We start from the raw sequence: 24,951 nt of genomic DNA on the forward strand, positions 1-24,951 counted from the left end.
CTGCTGACCATTTTAGATATTCAGAAGCATACGACTATGCGGGCACATAGCCCATTTCTATTACAGGTACTCAGCCTTACTCAGGGATTGTAAATTTTCTTGAGTCCAAATATTACAGTATATCACACACTCTGATCTCTGGGTTAAATTTAACATAGTGAGCATCAGAAGACTTTAGAGCCAGTAGAACCTTAGAGATTATTTCACACTACTCCCATTACTGGAGAAGCGAAGAAACAGGTGCAGGGGAGTTGCAGAATATGCGATGGCAAGTGGCAGAGCTAAGATTAGAATCCAAGACTCTTGACTTTGAAACCAGTTCTCTCCCTCTACAATCCTAGTGCTCTTAGAATTCCTCACAAAGATGAAAGGCCTCAAGTCAGACCAGTTTGGGCAGCAGTCTGCTGTATTATGACATGCTCTATTGATTGATAGGAGGAATGTTGGTGCTTCCTGGCTTCTTCCAAGCAGAGCTGAGCAGAGCCTACCCATTGCATCAATGTTCACCAAGTGCTGGATCCCCAGAGCTCAGGCGTGTGTGAAAAGGACACAGAGAATGGGTTTGATCCATCTGATGGCACAGGCGGTGATTTATATGGAGGGACACGAATGGGATCCCAAATGAGTATAGTGCTTCTCAAGGCTGAGAACTGAGAATCAGTGGCAAAGGAGGGTGAGAAAGAGCTCGGATAGCATTTCTGTTCATGTTTGACCTGCCTTGAGCACCAAGACAACTGTGCATCCAGAGGTCAGACCTTTTACTGAAATTAAATTTTCTGTTTATGTAGACATTGTTTAGCAAACTTCAGCACTGGCAGAGCAAAATTACGAGCTCAGGCTGCATGTCTGGTGGAGCACAGGCAAATTAATCGGAGACATCTGGCAAGTTGCTGGTATGAGTGCCTTTTGCTAAGAACGCTTAAACTATCATTTGAAACTATTGTTGTTCTGTGAAAAGGAAAGATAAAACAAAGACTTGCCGTCTGACTTCAGATGTTGACTCTAGTTTTAGGAAGGACAATTAGTTTCATTTGTCACTCCCACCCCAGGAGCAGAATAGGTAAAAGTGGAAAATGTGAGTGAGTCATCCCTTTAAAAAAGACGTGGAAAAGGAGTGAGGAAGAGTATGTTTGTGATTATTTGTGCCTCCTTTCTAAAGCCATGCTGAGCATTTGAATGTGCGTTATAGAAATGTGGCTTCTTTATTGAACAAGAGTGTTTCTATGGAATAATAATAATGATAGTAATAATAATAACATTTATATATACTAATTGTGTGCCAGGCACCACTCTGAATGCTTCCAACTATTGGATTATTTAATCCTCACAAAAAACCTGTAAGATAGATATTATTATTATCACTCCCATTTTATATTTGGGAAACTGAGGGATGCAGAATTAAATAACTTGCTTAAGATTACACAGCTTTTCATATTGGAACCAGGATTCAAAGCCAGGAAATCCGCTATCTAAAGTCTGTTCTATCAACTCCTATATACCACTTTTCCAACATAAATCTTACAGGAGGGCTCTTCACATTTTAGTTGGGAAGCCATGTAAAAAATTAAATATATAATTAGAAGTAAATACTCTTCTAATGCTTTTTTGTGTGTGAGTACAACCACTCCCTGCTGTTGTTACTTCTCCCTAAAAATTGTGCTTCTAGAAGGTGCTGCCCTGTTCCAGTTTGCAGTAGAGGAAAATTTTGCCGGAAGCAGGAGAGAAAGAAACCTTCTTTTTTTTCTTCTATGAAGTAGTCACTTAGATGTTGCTGTATAAGAGGTTATATATCTAGATTTTACATAGATTGTTAAAGATTTTTAAGAGTGTAGGCACAGACTTTTAATTATCAGTTGGCCAGTTAAAAAAACATGCATGTGCTTACGAATACTATTGCCTTGTCGTGGGTCTTCAGAAAAGCAAAAAATGAAGCTCCTTAAATAAGGGAGGGAAGAAGAGAAAAGTCCAGTTGTGTGGTGATCTGATAGCCAGAAGCTATGGGTGAAGGCAGCTGGGTGATGGGTCTGGTGGAAGTTGTCAGGGTGTTTGAGAACAGAAGGATGTGCATTTAGCCATCCAGATCAGAACTCACTACTCAGGGGTGGGGTGAGGAAACCAAGTTGTCACTTAACTGCTAGATGTCTGTTGTTTTCTGTCCTTTATCTCATGGAGGCTGGACACTTACTTGTCTGGTGAGGTGGGTGTTGCTTTCCTCTTGTCCCAAAGGTGAGGTGAAAGCTCAGAGTCATTCAACAACTTGCTCAAGCTCCTGTGTTAGTAGTTTGTTGAACCAGGTTTCACATCTGCAGCTGCCTGATGTCAAAAATGTGTTCTTTACCACAGTGTGCACAGCCCTTCCAGATGGTGCAGCCTACAATGTGAATGGCTCCCCTTGGAGTTGGGTGTGGGGTGGGGTGGGTGGTGCTGTTAAACTTCAAGGAAAAGGAGAGAGAAGGAGCAGGGAGAAGTTGAAGAACCTGCCTAGAATTCAGTGGCAGCTGCCTTCATGGCTCTGGGTGCAGTTAAATAGGTTTGGGCAGACTTTCTGAGTCCTGGCCCCAGGCCCCTCTCACTTCCTGCCCCTGCACTTTCATCTCTCTCTCTAGGAGGCAAGGGCCACTGGCTCTCCTCACTCTGCACACTCCTCTCGGCCCTCTCTCAGCCTCTCAAATTGTCTTCTGCTTGGTTTATGGCTGCCCTTTGCTCCTTCTCAATTTATCCTCAAATCTTCCAGTCTCTCAATTGCTAGTTGTTAGGAAAAATGTTTAATTAAGCCTCGGAAAATGCTCAGGACTCGAGGACTTATTGTTGTGAATAGTCAAAAGTGTTAGCGCCCATTGTAGGTATGCAGCTGACTCCCAGCCTCCCCTCGCCTCTGGTCTACGTTCCTAGGAGTCGGAACTTGCAGTATGATATTTTTATCCTTCATGAAAGCATAGCAAGTTTTGACCCAGTAGCCTTGGCTAGGAAGATTCCCTTTACTCCTTCAGATTAGCAATTCAATTCAACAAATATTTGTTGAATATTGAATCAGTGAAGCTCATGCTTTAATTTTATTTTCTTCCTCTTCTGCTTCTCTTTTCTGTATTTCTTTCTGTCTTCTTGCCTCCATTTCTTTCACTTGTACTTTTATTTTGTTCTCTCCTAATTTTCCCCTGTTCTCAATATCAGACTAATCAATGACCACCAACACCAATTTTGAGTACTTGCTGTAGACCAGGCACAGTGCGCTATGACCACAGTGTGCTATAGTTGTCTCAGTTATTTTCACAACAAACCTGCCGGGTAAGTAGTATTATCTGAGGCTTAGCAAGCATAAGTAACTAGCCCATGGTCATCTTTAGTAGTGCCTAAAGCTTGTCTAACCTCCCCTAGAGGTCAGGACAGCTACCCCTTAATTGGAGCAACTCTGAAACCTGTACTCATTTTATTTTGCTTGCTATCTTACTGATTTATAGGATATTTGTAGCAGTTTGCGGATCTGCTTGGCTCCAAATAAGTTACTTCAGGTGACTGGAGCAGTGCTGGCTTTGAACCGTTGTCCTGGGGGCTCGGGCAGGAGCCTACAGCTCTCCTCACTCACTTCTTACCTCTGCTTTTCCTCACAAACATTCCGTGCCATTCTGGATACTGTCTGTTTCCTTGCCAGGAAAGAGTATGGTAGAAATAGTATAGTTGAGAAGACGGAGGCCTTTTTCTTCTTACTTGTTGAATCAGAGGGAAGTGTTGTCACTGACCTTTGCCTCCTAAGATGCAGGGCAATCACTTTCCAGGGGAGCCTTCCTTTTCTTTCTGAAAACCTAAACAGCTCGGTTCCTGCTGCCTGACCTTTGCTAGGGTTTAAACTGCAATAAAATTCTCAAGAAGGGGAAAAGATCTGAAGCCAAGGATAAAGCTTTTCAGTTTTTAGACTCTGGAAGTACCTTCTATGTGAAAGATACATTTCTTCTATTTATCATTTGACTGAAACTGTTTCCTTTCTTTAAAGTCTCATTTTAAAATAATTTGTCTCCTCCTCTCCATGCTGACTCCCCTTAGAAGTATTTGTTAGTTGTAGATTTTTCAGTGCAGTCTTGTTTGATAGTTTTTTTGAGATCTATAATGGCCAGAGGATGTCCTATACGTAATTCATACTAAAGTGTGAGTGATCAGGAACTCCCAGTTTCCTTTTAATCCTTCTAGGAGTATTTGTTTGTCAAGCCAAATTAATTTTAATTGGTAAATTTCAAGCATCAGTTTTGATTGTCCTTTTGGGGTTTATGGATCAAGCTCTGGGAAATATGAAGGAAAGAAAGATCTGTAGCTTCCAGTCCCTTCTCTCCAGATGAGATGAGAAAAAGGGAGGTAAAAAAAGTGGGCAGAAGAAGATACTACTCAAAATCTCTTGGAAACAGAAACTCAGGGAAACCCGCTGTATTAGTTTTCTTTTGCTGCATAACAAGTTACCACCAACTTAGCAGCTTAAACACCACGTATTTGTTATCTCAGCATTTCCGTGGGTCGGGAGTCCAGGCACAGCTCTTTAGGTCATCTGCTCCGGGTTCCACAATGCTGCAGTTAAGTTGTCAACTGGCTGTGTTCTTTTCTAGAGCTTTCTAGTAGAAGAGGTCTGCCTCTAAGCTGATGTGATTGTTGGCAGAATTCATTTCCTTGTGGTTGTAGGACTAAGGTCCCCATTTTCTTGCTGGCTGTCAGCCGGGGACTGCTGTCAGCTCCTAGAGGCTGCCCAGAGTTCCTGCCAAATGTCCCCTCCCCTGGGCCCTCTTGCAAAATGGCAGCAGACTTCTTCAAGGCCAGCTAGAGAATGTCTTTAGAGTTGGCTGAGATGAAGCCTTAAGTAGCATACATGGGGTGACCCTCCCATCACTGTTGCCATATTCTGTTGGCAAGGAGCAAGTCACAGTTTCCATCCTTACTCAAGGGAAGGGGAATGTACAAGGGCGTGACAGCAGAGGGGTAGAGGTCATGGGGCCATCTTGGAATTCTGCGTGCCACACCAGGCCCTTTTGCTTCTCTGGGGTGAGATTCTTTGGCTAAGAATTTTGGCTATGCTGGATATGTAAAGTCATACATAAAATGTCCAGAATCATGTACACACATATTCATAGCAACAGTATTCACAATAGCTGAAAGGTGGAAACAACCCAAATGTCCATTAATGAATGAATGGATGGGAAAAAAATGCATTATATACATACAATGAGATATTCACACAAAGATAAGTCTCTTCCTTTTTCATGCTATGACGTGAATGAACCTTGAAGACATTATGCTAAATGAAACGTCAGACTCAAAAACACAAATATTGTGTTATTCCACTTATATAAGGTACCTAGAACAGTCAGATTTACAAAAACATAAAGCAGAATTGAGGTTGCCAGGGACGGTGAAGAGGAGGGAATGGGGAGTTGTTGTTTAATGAGTATAGAGTTTGAGTTTGGGGCGATTAAAAAAGTTCTGGAGATGGATCATGGTGATAGTTACGAAATAATGGGAATATATTTAATACCACTGAACTGTGCACTTAAAAATGGTCTAAATGGTACGGTTTATGTTATATATGTTTTACACAATAAAAAAAAGTCCAGAGTCCTGGGGCTGACTTGACAGCATACCCATAAGTGCTAGACTGTTTCGGGTTCCATACAGGATGCTGGGAGGAAGGAAAGAAGAGTACTGATTTTCTCTTTTCTGTATTTATTTCTTATCTTGCAAAGGAGAGTAAGACATGGCAAAGTCTTGTGACAAACAAACATTAATTAATTATTGTTAATTAATCAATGACTGCTAATTACTTGATAGTAATTGATTGATGGGCCTTCAATGGAAGCTTGCTCCCAGTGCTGTGGGAAAATAGAGGGAGAGGACACTTTCAAACTCCCTTGCATTTTCTTGTTTACAGCTGTAGTTCTTAACCCTAAGTGCACATTGTAGTCACCTGGGGAGTATTAAAAAATACTGATGTCCAAACCCCAGAGGGTTTGATTAGATTGAGTTGAGGTAAGGGCCTGGGCTACAGGGTTTATAAAAGCTCCCTTGACAATTCTAATGTGCAGCGACGATGGGGAACCATTTTGTTCTAGGAACAGCCTTCCCTGCAGCTCACTCCAGAAATATTCAGTTTGATGATCTAAGAGCAATACTCTTCACAGACGCTTAAGGGGACTATTGACCATTTCTACCTAATTACCATGCAGCACACTCATGATTATGTGTATCATTGAGTGTGTCAGATGAACTTCCTTGTAAGTTTTGGTTGTTTTCAGTATTTCATTATTAAACTCTGTTCTTCGATGCTCATGGGAATAGGATCATCTGCACACACGTAAGAAAGGGAGAGAAAAATGTTTGTTGTGAGCATGAAGTAACAGTAAACATGATTAAATTACAACCGTACTAATTACATGGGCAAAGGGTGAGAGAGTTGACAGCAGAAAGTCATAATTATTTTCTGATTACCTATGGAATGCCCTCATCTTTCTCATCCTGGTTTCTCAAATTATAAACGTGTGCATTTATTAGGGTTTTTTTTTCTTGTTGGTTTATCACTTAAAAAAATTTTTGGAGAAGGAAATAAAGAGATGCTTATCCTATTTATTGTCTGTGCCTTGTTTCCTAGGTAACTAACATTTCTCACCTCCACTCCTCTCTCTGTACCCATGATTTTTAACCTAGGAGAAAGAATTTGAAGGCCCTTCAGCGTTAATTTTGTTCCTACTGTGTGCCAGGTACAGTTCTAGATTTTAGATAATAAGCGGATGAAGAAAGCATAGTCACAATCTTGAAGATCGCAATCTCTTTGGGGAAATGAAAATTTATTGCAGTCTTGTGATTAATATTCTAAGAGATAGGTGTACAAAGGAAGGAGGGAGCAGCACACTTTGCTTGGTGGGATCAGGGAAACCTCCATAGCGCAGGTGACTTGACCTGAGTTTTGAAGGAGGAATAGATAGCAGGGAGACAAAGTAGCCTGGCACATTTGGGGACCCGCAAGTACTTCCATGGGCCTGTGGTACGCTGAGCAGGGGGAGGCTGGACAGGCAGTGGGGCTGGGTGGTCAGAAATCTTATCAACATCATAAAGAAGTCTCGCTAAATAAATAAAGGCAGGTCTCAAGTACAGAGTTTTTAGAACTGTTTTAACTCGAACGTTTTTAAGTTGCTGGAAACTTGCTGACCTGTATTAGTAATAGCTATCCCTTATGTAATATATTTTACATGCCAGGCCCTGTTCTTAGTGCCTTATACTGTTAACTAATTGAATTCTCATAGAAATCCTATGACCTCTGGACTGTGTTTATTGTCATTTTACAGCTGAGAAAATGCAAGGTTAAGTGACTTGTGCAGTGTTCCACCATTTGTAAGTGGCAGAATTAGGAATCATACCCTGACACTCCAGCCCCAGTTTTTGTGCCCTTGACAGATGTGTTTTATAATAGGCTTTCTATTGGTATAAATGATTAGGCTATGACACGCTACACAAGTAAAGTTGCCTTGGCTCTATGCTCACAAGAAATCCTTGATAGATAAGAAGGAGGGGGAGGTTGCTGGTCCCTACTTTATACTGAGCCTTACCCAAAGGAGGTTGCAAGATACGTGCTACACATGACAAAAACAGTGAGAACACTGGCCTTTAATACACAGGACCCAGGCTGGCTCTGTGGCCGAGTGGTTAAGTTTGCGCGCTCCGCTGCAGGCGGCCCAGTGTTTCATTGGTTCGAATACTGGGCGCGGACATGGCACTGCTCATCAAACCACGCTGAGGCAGCGTCCCACATGCCACAACTAGAAGGACCCATACCGAAGAATATACAACTGTGTACCGGGGAGCTTTGGGGAGAAAAAGGAAAAAAATGAAAAAATCTAAAAAAAAAAAATACACAGGACCAGAGAAGGAAGTCTGAGGGCCCAGCATAACAAAAACCGTCAGTGGACGTTGAAAGTTAGACCTCCAAAGCAACTTAGAGCGCAGAAGTTTATTGCTGCAAAGAATATTAATTTTGTAAGTTGGGGGTAGAAAGGGATTAGAGGAGGATTACCAGTGCTGCCCCTGATGGGCGTAAATTTGAGATTCAGCCCTACTGGAGGAACTTTGACCTTAGCATAGGGTCTTGGCAGTGCCTCTATTTCTCCAAGATTTCCAGAACTTTTCCCATCCCACTCTTCTCCCCAAAAAACATGTTATAACTACTACCATTGCCAACTACAACTATTGCTGCCATTTATTAAATATTTACTGGCACCTTGTCCTAGTTAATATGCATAATATTCCTATGAAGTAGGTATGATTACTATGCTCTATTCACAGAGAAATCTGAGATTCAGAAAGGTTAAGTGACTTGACCGAAGTTACACAGCTGGGAAGTGGCAGAGCTGGGATTTGAAACTAGGATTTTCTGACTCCAAAGCCATACACAGGTTTTATTTTTTTAAGTGAATTTTTTATCAAAGTACACAAATTATGAAGTGAAGACACCCATGTAACCACTAAATAGATCAGGAAATAAATCATTACCAGCATCTCAAAAGGCTCTCCTGCTCACTTCCAATCCCTGCCCATTATCTACCTCAAAGGTAGCCGCTGTCTGCACTAGTGTTATCATAGATCACTTTCTGCCTATTTTTGAACTTTATTTTAATGGAATCAGAGTATGTACTCTACAGAGTCTGGCTTCCTTTATTTATACAGTGAGGTTCATTCATGTCATTGTACATAGCAGTGGTTCGTTAATTATCATTGCTATATAGTGTTTGTTGTGTGACCATACTACAATTTATCAATTCTATTTATGGGCTTTTGGTTGATTCTGGTGTTTAGGGATTTTGAATAATCCTGCCGTGAACATTTGTGCACATCTTTGGTATATATATGTATGTACATATATATATATATATATATGATTTCTGATGGGTATATACCTAGGAGTAGAATTGTTGGGTAGTACATTTTATTGAAGTTCACATTTAATATAGATTGCCAAATAGTTTTCCAAAATGTTTGAACAATGTACGAGACTTGAGTTACTCTACGTCCTCACCAGCGTTTGGCATTGTTGGTCTTTCATTTCAGCCATTCTGGTGGGTATGCTGTGGTAGCTCATTGTGTCTCTGGTTTGCTTTTCCTTGATAGTTAACAAGTTCCTTGATGGTGAGCACTTTATACTGTACAAATCTTCCATGGATGTCTGCTTTCCCCCACAGGACTGTAGTACAGCTGTTGTCATAAATCAAGTATCTGTGTGTGTTTGGGTGGGTTTCTGGACTTTCTATTCAGTTCCAAAGGTCTTTTTGTCCATCCTTGTGCCAATAGTATATTCTCTTAGTTACTTTGAATAATATTAATTCTTGCTGTCCATTACTTTGAGTCTCCCAATTTTGTTACTATTTTTCTTCAACTTTATGATGGCTATTCTTGGGCCTTCTTATAACTGTAAGAATTTTAGATTAGCTTGTCAATTTTCATCAAGTTTTTTTTAGAATGTTGATTGGGATTTCATTGAACCTGATCAATGTGAATAGAATTGACATCATTAAAAAATTTCATCTTCTCATCCATGACTGTGGTACATGCCTTCATTTATTTTCCTTCATTTCTCTTAATATTTTACACTTTGCTGTATAGAGATCTTAAACATTTTTGTTAGATATAATCCAATACAGTTTATGTTTTTGATCTTTTTAAAATAGTCATTTTTAAAGTTTGATTTTTAATTGTTTGATGCTGGGATATAGAAATACAATTGAATTTGTTTATAGATTTTGTAGCCAATGATTGTTGAAATCACTTATTAATTTTGATAGTTTTACCTGTACATTCTTTTGAATTTTTCACTTACACAACCATGTCTTTTAGAAAGAATAGCATTTTTATTTCTTCTTTTCCTATGTTTACATCTTTGATATTTTTTCTTTTTTTGTTTCTTTTGTCTCACCTTATTAAATTTGCTCACACTTCTGACTCAGGGTGGAATTGAAGTATCACATTTCTGATATCTGGAGGAAAGCTTTCAGTATTTCACATGTGACGCAATACTTTCTGTGTTTGTTTTGTTTTAGGATATCTTTTATCAGATTAAGGAAATTCCCCTCTGTTCCAATTTTCTAAGAGCTTTTTTGGAATTTAAAAATCGTATACAACTGTTTAATTTTACAAATACTTTTTCTTCATCCAATAAGAGTTTGTAGTATTTTTTTCTCCTTTGTTCTTTTCATGTGGTAAATTACATTAATTAATTTTCAGTCTGATCTAGAATAGTTATCTTATGTACTTGTTTCTTTGTTTGTTTTGTTTTAACTTTTACACCTATTTTCATTAGGGATACTAGCCTTTAATTTTCCTTTCTTGTAATATGGGCTTTTGTAATCAGGCTATTCTGGCACTATAAAAAAGTTGGGAAAAAATTTCTCTTTTCTATTTTCTGGAAAATATTGTGTAAGATTAATAATATTTTTTCCTTACGTGTCTAGAAAACTTAATGGTAATGTCACATGGGTCTAGAATTTTCTCTGTGGGAGAGTTTTTATTTAATTTCTTTATTGCTAATTAGATTTCCTATTCTTATGTCAGATTTGGTATGCTGTATTTTTCTAGGGATTTTTCATTTAATGTAAATTTTCAAAATAGTTGTTCCTACTATCCACTCATTTTTTTCATATCTGTAATGTCTCCTTTCTCGTATCAAATAATGGTAATTTCTCCATCTCTTTCTCTCTTTTTCTCCATGTCTTGCCATGAATTTATCAGTTCTATTAGTCTTTTCAAATAAACTATTTTGAGCTGTATTATGTTGATTCTCTTCATTGCACTTTTTTCTTTCTGTGTTATTATTTTCTGCTTCCACTTTGTTATTTCTTTCCCTTTCCCTTTTTTGAACTCAATTGCTTTTCTTTTTCTAGGTCTTTGAGATGAACATGTAAGTCCTTCGTTTTTAGTCTTTCTTCTTTTGTGATGTATCTAATACTGTCACTTTCTCTCTTAGCATTAACTACATACCACAAGTTTTGATATGTCATATTTTTTCATATATATCAAAATATTATGACTTCCCTTATGATTTAATCTTTGATCAATGGGCTGTTTAGAAACGTATTGCTCAATTCTCAAACATTTGAGGATTTTCTGATTATTTTTGTTATTTATTTCTAGTTAATTCTACTGTATTCAAAGAACATGCTGTGTATGATTCAGTTCTTTGAAATTTATTGAGACTTGCTTTGTGGTCCATCATATGATCAATTTTCATGAAAGTTCTATGTGCTCTTGAAAAGAATGTGTAATTTGAATTAGTTGAATATAGTCTTTTAAAATACCAGTTCGATCTTCCATTTTCTAACTAATTTTTGTCTGCTTATTCTATTAGCTACTTAGAGAAATGTGTTAAAATCTCCCAAAATGATTATGGATTTGTCTATTTCTTCTTTTAATTTTGTCTTTTTTTTTTTTTTGTCAATTTGATGCTATCTAATTAGGAGCATATACATTTAGAATATTTATGTCTTCCTGATGATATCAATATGAAATATTCCTCTTTATTTCTAGAAATGTGTTTTTCATTAAAGTCTACTTTCCTGTATACAGGAAAATATTTTTAATAATTGGTGTCTACATAGTATATCTTTTTCCATCTTTTCACTTTGAACATTTCTATATTTTTATCTTTAAGGCATACCTCTTATAAGCAACACATATTTAGTATTTCTTTTTTATTTAATTTTTTTATCAGTCTGTCCGACAATTTGGTCTTTTAATTAGGGTTTTTAGTACATTTATGTTTAATGTAAATACAAAATATTTGGGCTTAACTCTAACATCTTACTATTTGTTTCTTATTTGCTCCACTTCATTGGTTTCTTTTTCTTTACTTTCTTGCCATTTTCTTGGATTGATCAGGTATGTATTATTATTCCATTTTCTCTTCTGTGAAGAGAAAAGCTTTCTAGTTAAACATTCTTTGACTAATCTTGTAGGGGTTACCCTACATTATAACATGCATCCTTAATTTGTTAAATTTCTACTATAGGTCAATATTTTTATGCATTTCTAGACCTTAAATTACGTTGACTCCATTTACTGACAACCCCTTTATCCCTCCCACCCCTATAATTTTGGCTGTTGTTTTCCTACATTTTATTTGTCATATATTTTAAACTCTACAAGGTATTACTCTTTTATCAAGGTAAGCTTCTTCTAGTCACACATGTATTTACTTTTTCCATTGTTCTTTCTTCCTTCTAACATTTACTGTTTTCCATCTGGGATAATTTTTCTTCTGCGTCTGTTGTCAATGGAATAACATTTTTGAAAATATATTCATTTTGCTTTCATTTTTGAAGACATTTTCAGTGGATAAAGATATTAAAATAGGCACTTTCAAGCACTTTGAAGGTATTCCATTGTCTTCTGGCTTCCATTATTTCTGTTGAAGAGTAAGTCAGTCCTATTGTTGGTCTTGAAGATAATGTGTCTCTTTTCTTCAGCTACTTTGTAGAGTTTTCTCTTTGTAGTTGGTTTTCAGTACTTTGACTATGATGAGACTAGATATGGTTTTCTTTGTATATATTTTGTTTGGGATTTGTTGTACATCTTGTCTGTGACTTGATGTATTTTCATTGATTTAAGAAAATTCTTGAACATGATACCTTCATATATTGTTTCAGGCCAGTTCTTTCCCTTTCTTCAGTGGCCCAGATTACACATATGTTCAACTTCTCTGTCATGCCTTATATGTTTCCTATGTTTCATTTTGTTTTCGTTGTTATTGCTCTATTTTCCATCTTAGGTTCTCTTCAGTCTTCCATCCAGATATACTCTACATGCCTATATTCAGTTTCTACCCCTTTTCAACTGTGTTTTATGAGATTTTTAAACTCATCTATTAGTTCCAAGCTTTAAATATTATGTGTTCCAATCCTAGAATCTATATTTGACTTTTAAAAAAGATTTGTATTCTCTGCTGAAATTCTCCATTTTGTCCTTGATTTTCTTAAACATTAATTACAATTATATTAAGGTATGTATCTGATTCCTACAACATTTTTATCTACTATGGATCTATTTCTATTGTCTTTTTTTCTTCTTGGTCTTCAGTCATTCGATCTTTTCTACTGGTATGCCTAGTCATTTTTGATCTCATACCAGATGTTTCTTATGAAAAACTGTAGAGAAAATTTGAGTTCTAGATTTTGTGAACATCCTACAGAAAAGATTTACCTTTGCTTCTACCAGGCGGTTAGGCTAGGGGAAAATTATTTTGACCAAAATAGGAAATAGGAATCAGTCATTTCAAAGTTGGTTTTCAGTCTTTTTGAGAGCTAGCTTGTTTTTGGTTAGTCCTTAATTCTAGGTTGCAGCCCTTTAGATATCCCATCTGAAATCCTCAGTGTTTAACAGGACCCCTTCATCATGGTGTGTCTTGAACACAAACTTTTGTCTTTCTAACCCTTTGGGACTGCCAAAACTCTACTCAGTGCTGCCTATAAGTCAGTAAATGCCTTGAAAAGAAAAGCAGAGGTGAATGTCAAGCTCATGTTCTGTTATTGATCATGGCTCATCAAGCTTTTGTTATGTTCATAGATCTCCAAAGCTTTCAAACAGATTTGTAAATTTATATTTTAATCACCTGTTATAGTTGTTTCTTGTGAGCAGGGAGAGTTGTGCTTATAATAGCAGGCGTATCACAGTTGTAGGAGGAGTTGCAAAGTTCACACACTTAATCAGTGCTTTATTCTGCTGCTTAAACAGAAAATTCAAGACAAGACCCACTCCTCCAAGAATTTATAATCTAGTTTGGAGGAAAACTCAGAGAGAGCTCTTTTCTAATGGAATATTACAGTATGTTTATTCACTAAACTAGTTTAAAAGGATCTGGGAACTCTTTGAGGCCATGGGCCATGCTTAGTTAATTTTTGTGTCCTAAGTAAATGCTTGATAAATTTGTTGAATTGAATGGACATGAATACAAGTACTTTAGGAGTTTAGAGTAGAATAAAAAGATTGTCTGAGCTATGATATCTGGGCAGGATTGATGAGGTCATGAGAGGTTTCTTGGTAGAGTGTAAGGTTTGGATAGGTTGAGGGGAGAAGAAACTAAGTTAGGGGAGAAAACACATGCCAAGCCTGAAGGTAAAGCTGGCAGGCATAGGAGACAATGAAGATACCAGTCTATCTATAACAAAGGATTTATTTTAAGGAGTAAGTGCAAGATGGATATACTGAAGCCATGTGGTGGGAAATGGGCAATATCAGATTGTGGGATGTTGATTTTCTTCTATGGTGAAAAGAGTTTTCACAATACTTCCATGGAGTATTAATAAAAGTTAAACCAAAAAAAGAAATAAATAAAGAAGCCATTGAGGTTTTGGAAAAGGTTTAAAAAGATTTGTTTACCGCAAGATTTCTTTGAACCTTTAAGGTATGCTTTGTGAATTTCCAAAATTGTTTAAACTCAGCACACTTTTGCTTATAAAGGAGCAGTGCTTCTTGGAATGTATTTTAGGATATTGGGATATGTAGGCCTTGAGGAAACATTTCCTGGAAAGTTACACTAGCATGAAAGGCCCATGAAAGCTGGGGCTTTTGGTTGTTGTTCACAGTTCTACCACTTGCACTGACAAGAACATCTAGCAAAAGTATTTTCTCAGTATACGCTATATCAATTGAATGAATTGTTGATTTTAGTGGATGAAGGAAGAATGAGATTAGAGTGAAGTTAGTTTTTTAGCAAGATTAACCTGATAATACAGTATAGAATGGACTGTGGGAGAAAGAGGCTAGAAACTAAAATACCAAAAAAAGAAGCTGTTAAAGTTGTCCAGACCTAAGATTTTTTCTTGGACTGTAATGACGTCCTTGAAAATGGAAACTAAAATGGATAACAGTGATATTTTGTAAAGAGAATTGACAAGATTTGGTGATAGATTAGGTGAAGGAGGAAAGAAGTTCTCAAGGTTTAGATGGCTCTGAGGATGATGGAGTGACTGGAGGGAAGAAGAGATTTCTGTGCAAGAATTCATTCTGTTTCTTCCATGAAGCCTAATGATCTGATGGATGGGGTCATAAAGGAAGTATCTAATTCCATGAAATTTTACCTTGGGTTTGAAAACTTTCTATGTAGAAAAAGATAACAAATTTTGAAACAGTAAAGCTAGTGATGGGAGAGAATTTGAATAACAAATACAGAAAAAAAAACCTCTTTAAAAAAATCACACTGAGTTTGAGTGAGCACAAATATATTGTGCAAAGATTCTGACTTAGCCCACAAGGCAACTTTTCTTCAGCTCATTAATTCTATGATAGCTCCATATAAGGTATGGTAATTAAAACATTTGAAATTTATAGTAATGTTGATTGGGTAATTATTTTGAGATACTTCTTTTCCAAAAGAAAATAGAATGTTCTAGGATTATCAACAAGTGGACCTTGAATTTGGGAATGAATAGTCTGTGAGATTGGAAATGTAGGTTCTGTCTAGTCTAGATATACCAAGAGTTCAAAATCTAGGCAAACCCAGACCACCACCAGCATCTTCTGTGATTGATCAAACCAAGTCCCAAGGGAGCCGACTTTTCCAGCTCAGAAGAGGCAAGTGATGGCATGGAAGTAGCTCAGACTTCAAATTCACAGACTTAGATATAAATCCTAGAGGGAATAAGTTGCTTCTCACCTTTTAGTCTACTTATTGATAAAGTAGGGGTAGTAATTATCTCACTGGAGAGTGGTGAGGATTAAATAAAATATAAAGTTATTGCCATCGGCACTATGCGTGTGTGCATGTCAGTGGATGAATACTGTGTTGTAATCTGTTAAATACACCGTCCACCTGCCAACCAGATTTGCTTTCCATCTAAAAGTCATATATCCATTGGTAGTGTGTCAGGGATTTTGATAAATGCTACATTTGTGATGATGACAATTAGGAGTGATGATAAAAATTGATTTAATAATGATTACCAGAAAAATACTCAAAAATATTTTTAAAGGATTTCCATGTAAAGTATGATAGTTATGAGGGTCAGGTATTGGTGGGGCTAGAAAAAAAATTTATCCCTGCTGGAAAAGTTGTAAGTATATAGTAGTAATGGCAAGATTCAGGTTTTCATTAACTGTAACTAATGTCTCTTTTCCATTATAACAGTGAGAAGAAGCTCATTACGGATGCCCTTAATAAAAATCAGTTTCTGAAGAGACTGGATCCTCAGCAGATCAAAGACATGGTGGAATGCATGTATGGGAGAAACTACCAGCAAGGGAGTTACATTATTAAGCAGGGAGAACCAGGAAACCATATCTTTGTGCTGGCAGGTGGGTTTTTCTAATTATCATAAAACTAGTGTTTTTTAGTTATTATATAACAGATTTTTCTAGTTATCATATAACAAATATTTGCCTCATAATTTTTTGCAAACGTTTATAAAAATACAAAACTACTTGCTCTATTTGTAGAAAATATAATAGATTGAGCTCATGAAATAGTTACGTTGTTGATCCAATCATGATGATAATAATACTTAGTATTAACTGAATGCTTTCTATATGTCAGACATCCTATTGACTACTTAATAGAGAGATCTCATTTCAGCTCACCGACTCTGTTAGGCAAGTGCCATTATCTCCATGTTATTAATGTGAACTATGTCACAGAGAGGTTAGGTCACTTACCCAAGGCCACACAACTCATTTGTGGTGGAGGCAGAATGCAACCTTAGACAATCTGACTCAAGAGTCCATACTTTTAATCACAGTGCCACTCACCCTACAACTACAAAAACGTCTTTCAAAGTATAGAAAATACTGCTGCTTATATTGACATTTTTAGGTTGTTATACCAGGAAAAAGAAAACAATTATTTCCATGGTTCTGTAAAGTATTTTGGTTATATACCAATGATTTCAAAAGATAATTTAGGTACATTTAACCAACAGATGAATCAAATGGAATGCCTTAAGGTTAAAACTGGTGTTTTTAGGGCCATTTCAATGGTTTCCGCCATATATGATCACTTGAACATGCTTACATGCTGGGTGGATTATAATGGTTGGATAGGCAAAGGATTTATTTCTCAAATGCATATCAAATGCATAAATCTTATAGTGCTACCTAAAGAAATTTTTTTAGATATAGGAGCAAGAAATTATCTGAACATGGCTTATGGTTATTGAACACTCTGTCAAATTCTGATTTTGTCCCAACTTTTGGAGTTTTAGGGAAAAAAGTTAAACTGGCTTACTCATATGGAGTGGTAACCTGAGATGTGCTGTGGCCTTCTATTTTGCATTATAATTCCTGGCAATCTTTTATGATTCTTGTTTCCTTGGGGCCTTAGGTGTGGGGCAGAAGTTACCTATCCAAACAAATAAATGTTTATTATTCTATTTATAGAGTATAAAAGATTGTTTTCATATACTTTGATTCTTTAAACATGCCAGTTTCATAAGTATTCATGTATTATATGCTATAAATATCTTTGTAGACACCCTTAAAATTGTAGTGATTCTCAAGTAATTTTTCTACCCAAGAAGTAGATTATAGTCAATTTAGCTAGCCTTCAAGTTTTTAGGGACAGGTGATCGAGAACAATCCTCTCCTCTTTTAACTTTTCTCTTGGCCATTTCACTTCTACTTTAGCAACGCTAGAACGTTCTGGCAAGAGAAGAAAGGTCATTAAGTCAAGAAATATTTATGGAACCTGCTAGGAAAGGATGAACTCACGTCAGCCCATCTTGTTCCTTGTCAGTAACTCTGATGAAAGGCTTGGGGAGAGGAGTTTGAACAGAATTCAGCATCAGTACAGCCACTGAAATCAGGATGTATCACATTTGAAAAGGAAAATCGGATAGTTTCTTATTTGAGTTAATCATGATGTTACCTAAAGACTGAATTGTGTAACTTAACTAATTGAGCTAATTAATTTGTTAATTAAAAATCTTGCCTTTATAAAATATAGCGTGAATAACAAATAATAAAAGCATATTTAGCTTAAACTTTTGTTATTCCATATAATTATTCAGTATTGCTCAAGTTGCATGAGCCATAACCAGTTAGGAAAAAAACTTGAAATGCATTGAGATCCATGATATCAACTCAACAGTCCAACTAAGTGCTTTCAATGGAATAGAATTTAGTTGTAATGAGAAATTATTAAACTGCATATCTAATCTTCAGGATTTGGAGCCAAAACAGGGTTTATTTCTTACTAGAATATGAGTTCTAATAGCATGAGTATCTTTTCTGCTTTGTCCACCCTGTCTCTCTGGCACCTGGACTAGTTCCTGGCACAACGTAGGTATTCAGATCAGATTTGTTGAATGAATGGATGGACAGAGATGACTAGAGCTACATAGTGGTAATTGGGAGAAGGAAAGATTAATTCTTCAAGGGAAAGAGAAATAACCCCACCAATTTTCTTCCTCTAAGAATATAGATCTTTTTTGCCTAAGGTTTTGGTTAGGTGAGCTTTATTTGCATGTTTGAAGGGAAAGGAGAGGAGAATTGCCAGGGCGAAAGAATTGTGAGGAGGTTGCCTGAAGTTCTGTTTCTCTCTTCCCCCAGCCTTTGCCTAGATAGAGATTAATATCAAGCATTCTTCTTTTTATTTTTATAAGACTTTATTTCTTAGAGCAGTTTTAGGTTTACAACAAAATTGAGAGAGAGGGACTGATATTTCCCATAGACCCCTTGCCCCTAGAGATCCATAGCCTTTCCCATTATCAACATAACTTACTAGAATGGTACATTTTTTTTTTCTATCAAAGACGAGCCTACATTGACACATCAGAATCATTCAAAGTCCATGCTTGATGTTTATATGCTATAGGTTTGGGCAAATGTGTAATGACACATATCCATCATTATAATATCATACAGAGTATTTTCACTGCCCTAAAAATCCTCTGTGCTCTGCCTGTTCATCCACCCCCCCCCCAACCCCTGCAACCACTTATCTTTTAACTTTCTCTATACGTTTACCTTTTGCAGAATGTCATATGGTTGGAATCATACAGTATGTAGTCTTTTCAGATTGGCTTCTTTCACTTAGTAATATGCATTTAAGGTTCCTCTGTGTCTTTCATGGCTTGATAGCTCATTTCTTTTTGGTGCTGAATAATATTCTATTGTCTGGATGTCCCACAGTTTATCCTTCCACCTACTGAAGGACTTCTTGGTTGCTTCCAAGTTTTGGCAATTAGGAATAAAGGTGTTATAAACATCCATGTGCAGATTTTTGTGTGGACCTAAGTTTTCTGCTCCTTTTGGTAAACACTAAAGAGCACAATTGCTGGATTGTATGGTAGGAATATGTTTAATTTTGCAAGAAACCACCAAACTGTCTTCCAAAGTGGCTGTACTGTTTTGCATTCCTACCAGCAATGTATGAAAGATGCTGTTGCTCCACATCCTCACCAGCATTTGGTGTTGTCAGTGTTCCAGATTTTGGCCGTTCTAATGGGTGTGTAGTGGTATCTCATTGTTTTAATTTGCATTTCTCTGATGAAATATGGTGTGGAGCATCTTTTCATATGCTTGTCTGCCATCTGTAAATCTTCTTTGGTGAGTTTTGGTAAGATCTTTGGCCCATTTTTTAAGTGGATTGTTTTCTTTTAGTTGAGTTTTAAGAAAACAGTATATTTTTTATATTTTGTAAAACAGTCCTTTCTCAGATGTGTCTTTTGCAAAAATATTTTCTCCCAGCCTGTAGCTTGTCTTCTAATTGTCTTGATATTGTTGTTCTCAAGCACTCTTCTTAGTGACTTCCATTCATTAATTCATCTCAGTGAATGGGGCTTAGACAACAGTTGAGGCATGGTGAAGTAACTCACCCAAGGTCACACAGCCAGTGACCAGTCAGAGGCAGGCAGTGTGACTCCAGGGCCAGTTCACCTCTCAGTTATGACAAGTTAGTCCTTCTGCCGGTATGAACGTCTGTGCCCTGTTTTCAAGATATACAGTGATTGTTGTGTTCCTTGCACAAGAGAAATAGTTTCATGTACAGCATTTTTCATGGGGTGGAATGAATTTTAGATAAAACACTTGCCATCCACTGCTTTAGGGAAAGAGCTTTGTAACAATGATAATAATATTAACAGCATCATTAAGACTTCCTGACTTTTATTATGTGTCTCTGTTCCCTATCTATATTAACTTATTTAATTGTCACAACAACTGCATGAAGTAAATATTGTTATCATCCCCATTATCAATGAGGAACGCAGGCAGAGTGGGTAACTCCTTTAAGGTGAATTGGTTAACAGTAAGTAAGTGGCGGAACTGGTTTCAGTCTGTACTCATAACCACTTGATTATAATGAGAACCATAAGATATCTTACCTGTGTTCTTGTTTATACTTTCTGATTGTTTTATTTTTTAATTGATGGAATTCAGGTGGATTTTGACTATTTGTGTTTTTCTTAAATTCTACTTGATAGAGGGCCAACTAGAGGTGTTCCAAGGGGAGAAATTGCTATCGTCCATCCCTATGTGGACCACGTTTGGGGAACTAGCCATTTTATACAACTGTACAAGGACTGCCTCTGTGAAAGGTAACAGGAGATGAAATGCTGTATTTTTGAGTTGTTACACAGTGTTAAAATAACCTAAGTCACTATTGCCTCCTGAGGTTTTTGTCTCCCATTGTGTCTCATATGCTGTTATTAATAGAAGTGCTATGCTTATGAAAGAATTTATATTGAAACCTTGTCTAAATGATTTAAGCTTAAAAGAACCTTCCCATCAGATACCTGTATATCAAATAGGAAAATAGCTTTAAATTGAATGATTCCAATATTTGCTTTAATGGCCACTTCACTTGTTTACTGTGTAGACATCTGCCTTTGGCTCATCCAGAATGTTTGCTTTCTCTTCTCCATGAGGTTCTGACCATATTATAAATCAGAAAAAAATAATTAAGCCAATGAAAATGTGTATATATCAAAAGAGATATGAATTAATTAATGAGAGTTTCCATGAATGACTTTTGGGATTAGTTTAATTGCTTCTCCTTAGGGTTCCTGTTTTTGTTGACTTTATTCTTGGTGATCTGGGATTTTCTTCTGAATTACTTAGATGTAATTTTTCTCAGTGTTTGGGACTGCATTACGTGTCTCATCATTACTGCAGTGTTTGATTAAAAAAATGCAGATTCTGGGGCTTCGCTCTAAACAACTTATGGCAATGGGGCCCAGGGATCTGCATGTTTAACAAGAATGCCAAGATGATTCTAATTCACTCTAAAGTTTAATAAACCAGAGCTTTGGATTTTGTTCTGTTTTATAGGCTCTCATTTCTCCTTTTTAAAAAAGCTTACAACCATAATTTCATATAGATGTTTTTAGACCTGCTACTTCTGCTCCTCTTCCTTTTTAGAATTTATTCTTGCTTTCTGTCTTTCCTATAAAAAAATTGTCTCCAAAAATCGTCTTGCATAGTCTCTTTGAAAATGATTTGTATACATTTTATACAAAAGTAACCGTAAAGATACCCTTAAAATATTTTGGCTCTCATTTACAACGATGCCTAAACAACATAAAAAGACATGAAAACACACTTATACACACAGAGATCTTTTACTTTCAATTTTCTGCTTGTGAATTCTTCACTCTTTGTTTAGCTATAGGCTGGCTGGCTTTCTCCTGTATCACAGCACAAATCTGAAATACATTCTGATGATGTAGTGTGTAATTAGGAATTGCGAACTAATTTTGATATCATCCTAAGCAAAATATAATTAGAAAGGAAATTTTTTGCTACTCACTTCCAAATCGCTTCATTTCAAAGCCAAAAATGATTTTATAAAATTACCCACTATTTATATCACTACTTTCTTCTATTTGCATGTTTGTTGTTGTGGACTGTGCGTTTTTCCAAGAAATACCATTTTATGAGAATATATGAAAAATTTACTGAGTAACATTTTAGAGTGTTTTCTTAATGTGGGGCTAAATAATATTTTATTATTTTCTTGATTTTTCTAAAGCTATTACCAATGTTAAAACTTGGGCACTAGATCGAGAGGTATTCCAGAATATAATGAGAAGGACAGCTCAAGCGAGAGATGAACAGTACAGAAACTTCCTTAGAAGGTAAGAAAAACACATTGGTGGAAAGAGCAGAAGATGGTGAAGCCATATTGTGGATACAAGGATTTTATCAGAATAATTACTTTACTATAGCTTCTCTCATTTAAGCACTTTCCTCGTGATTAAACCAAAGGAACAAAAGTATTCCCTTGCAGTAAATGCCACTATATATAAAAATTTTTATTTAATTCCCATTAGCCTTGTGCACTGGTTTAGTTCTCTTGCTAATTTTGCTCTTGTATTGATGGAGTCATTGTATATAGTATAGAAAAATGTGCAAAGAATCCTAAAATATTCACCTGGATTGCTCAGTTGATATTTGAAAGACATTCTATAATTTGGAAGTGGATAGCTAAAGATAATCTTTCTAATAATGCTTTGCCTAGAATACTACTAAAATTAATTTATTTTACTGTCCTTACTTGCTTTACCTGAGACGTTCTTTTTCTTATTTGCATAGCCACACCATCTTTCAAATTACTATTATTTGTAGCAAATTAACTTACCAAAAATGTTATTATGCTTGCCCTGATGGCATGGATCCTCAGAACATATTTATTTTGTGAACTGTACTGTATCCCCAACGACTTGGATGCATCAAATTATAGAGAAACAAATACTTATGTAACTGAAAAAGTCAGTTATATGTTAAAATTTTTTTTCTGGCAAGTGCAATTTTCTTATTTAAACTATTTCTGCCTTTGTGGGAGCTTTGACAGTCTCTGAAGCTGCAATACGTACTGTAATGAAATGTTACCTATAAGTGGCAATAATGGTAAAATATCCTGCAGTTTCAAAAAATAACTCCTAAGTTCTGTTTGAGTATAATAATTTTATCTTGTGTAACTAGCCTGCAAAGTCAGTGATCTTCGGGCTATTCAGTGCCTAGCATATAGTGAGGACTCAATAAATAGTGAATGAAGGCATTGCTAATCAGTAGAATGTGGCAGGCATTAAGTTTCTCCTATAGAATCTTGCTGATTTACTCTCACAGAGACAATAATGACTCCTGGCAGAGGGCAGCCATAATGACAAGCAGGTGCCTTTACCTATATGTCGACCAGTGCCTTAGCCGTCGTGTTGTGGGGTCTACCTGAGTATAGGTGATCTCAAAATCCAACAACTGAGCAACACAGGTCAGCATTTAAAGCTAATGAATGACTCTCACACAAAAGCCAAAAAGGGATAAATAAATAAACCAGTGCTAATGGGTTGAATGTCTGAGATAAAACCTGAACCACTGGGCATAGCAGTTCATTCCCTTGAAGTCTAGTGTGTTCTGTCTTAGGGGAAGGGGCTGAGAGAATGTATTAGTACATATTCCTTTCTTCATTTTGTTATGTCATTCAGGCATTCATTCAACAAATACTTATTGCCAGGCTCTAAACATTGTGGATTCAGTGCTCAACAAGAAAAACTTGATCTCTGCCTTCATAGAGGGGAGACAAAGAAGATTTTTCCTCATATCAATTTCCTCACTAATCCCCAAAAGTGATGGTTTACAGGAGAGAATCTTACTAACATTGTAGATCCTAGTTTGGACCAGAAGTAGAACTTTCATGATGAGCATGTGTTAATCAATTAAAAAAAAAGGAACAGAAGTATTCCTTTGCAGTAAGTGCCACTATATGTGTATATATATATATAAAATTTCTGGGGCCAGCCTGGTGGCGCAGCGGTCAAGTTCACATGTTCTGCTTCTCAGTGGCCCAGGGTTCACTGGTTTGGATCCCGAGTACAGACATGGCACCGCTTGGCAAAGGCCATGCTGTGATAGGCGTCCCACATGTAAAGTCGAGGAAGATGGGCATGGATGTTAGCTCAGGGCCGGTCTTCCTCAGCAAAAAAGAGGAGGATTGGCAGCAGTTAGCTCAGGGCTAATCTTCCTCAAAAAAAAAAAAGTTCTGGTTCCCTTTTACCTTTTCATCAATAGGGAGACATATTAGAGAAATACATTTCTCTTTGTTTCATAATATACATTAAGCTCTTTCTTTTTCCATTTACATCTTTTTATTATGGAGTGTGTGATATATATAAAAGATACGTAGTACATGAATTATCAAACATAATAACACAATGAGTGCTGTCAAGCCGCTGCCCAGCCTAAAAAGTAGAGAGTCAGCCCTGTTGTTGGAGTTCTCATGTGCTCCCCAACGTCATTTCCCAGCCGCCTATCCCCTCTCCTTGGGGTAATCTATATTCTGAAGTTTAGTAATCATTCCCTTGGTGTTCCTTATTGTTTTGCTTGATTTATATATATAGCTTGATTTAGCCTATTTTTGAACTTTATAAAATTGGTGTTATTTTTGCAACTCAATTTTTTCACTCAATATTTTTTCTAAGATTCATCCATTTGGTTAGTTCAGTCATTTCTCCGGTCGTAGAGTTCCATTATATGACTACCTTAGTGCGTTTATCTGCTCCCATTGCGGGGGTGTTCCACTGTTTTGCAATTACAAATGTGTCGGATGCATACATTCTTACACACACCTCCTGGCCACATGCCTCCTGGTGCACGTGTGCAAGGATCAGTCTAGAGCTCTCTTTTCACAAATCAGATCCAGTCATGTATTTGTGGAGTAGCATTATTTTTTCCATAGCAGTGTCAAATTTTAGATGGTAAGAAAGAAGTATTTATCTTAGAGAAATTGTATTAACAGTCTTGAGTAAAAATGGGTAAAGTAGATGAGAAATTTCTCTAAAAGAACAATTTAATCTGTTGATTGGTTAATCATAGTGAGATTTCTGATTATTTTTCAAATAATGTTTCAGGATTCTGTCTCATCCTCTGTATATTATCTGTAAAAATGTTTCTATTACATGCCTCTGGCTACCATTAATTTCAAAAGACAGTACAGTATGACTGATAATCAAAGATCAT

The 24,951-nt window shown here is 36.6% G+C and overlaps 1 protein-coding gene across 4 annotated transcripts in view; it reads left to right on the forward strand.

Moving 5' to 3' along the window:
• The window catches only part of PRKG2 (protein kinase cGMP-dependent 2), a 100,617-nt gene that overhangs the window by 14,329 nt on the left and 61,337 nt on the right, over nt 1–24,951 (forward strand). For all 4 annotated transcript variants that reach the window (XM_070505535.1, XM_044766716.2, XM_070505533.1 and 1 more), the window contains exons 3-5: nt 16,133–16,299; nt 20,421–20,534; nt 21,968–22,073. In XM_070505535.1, coding sequence (XP_070361636.1) covers nt 16,133–16,299; nt 20,421–20,534; nt 21,968–22,073 — 387 coding nt within the window. The remainder of the gene's footprint in view (nt 1–16,132; nt 16,300–20,420; nt 20,535–21,967; nt 22,074–24,951) is intronic.

The sequence above is a fragment of the Equus asinus genome, chromosome 3 (assembly GCF_041296235.1).
Source record: "Equus asinus isolate D_3611 breed Donkey chromosome 3, EquAss-T2T_v2, whole genome shotgun sequence".
Lineage (NCBI taxonomy): Eukaryota > Metazoa > Chordata > Mammalia > Perissodactyla > Equidae > Equus > Equus asinus.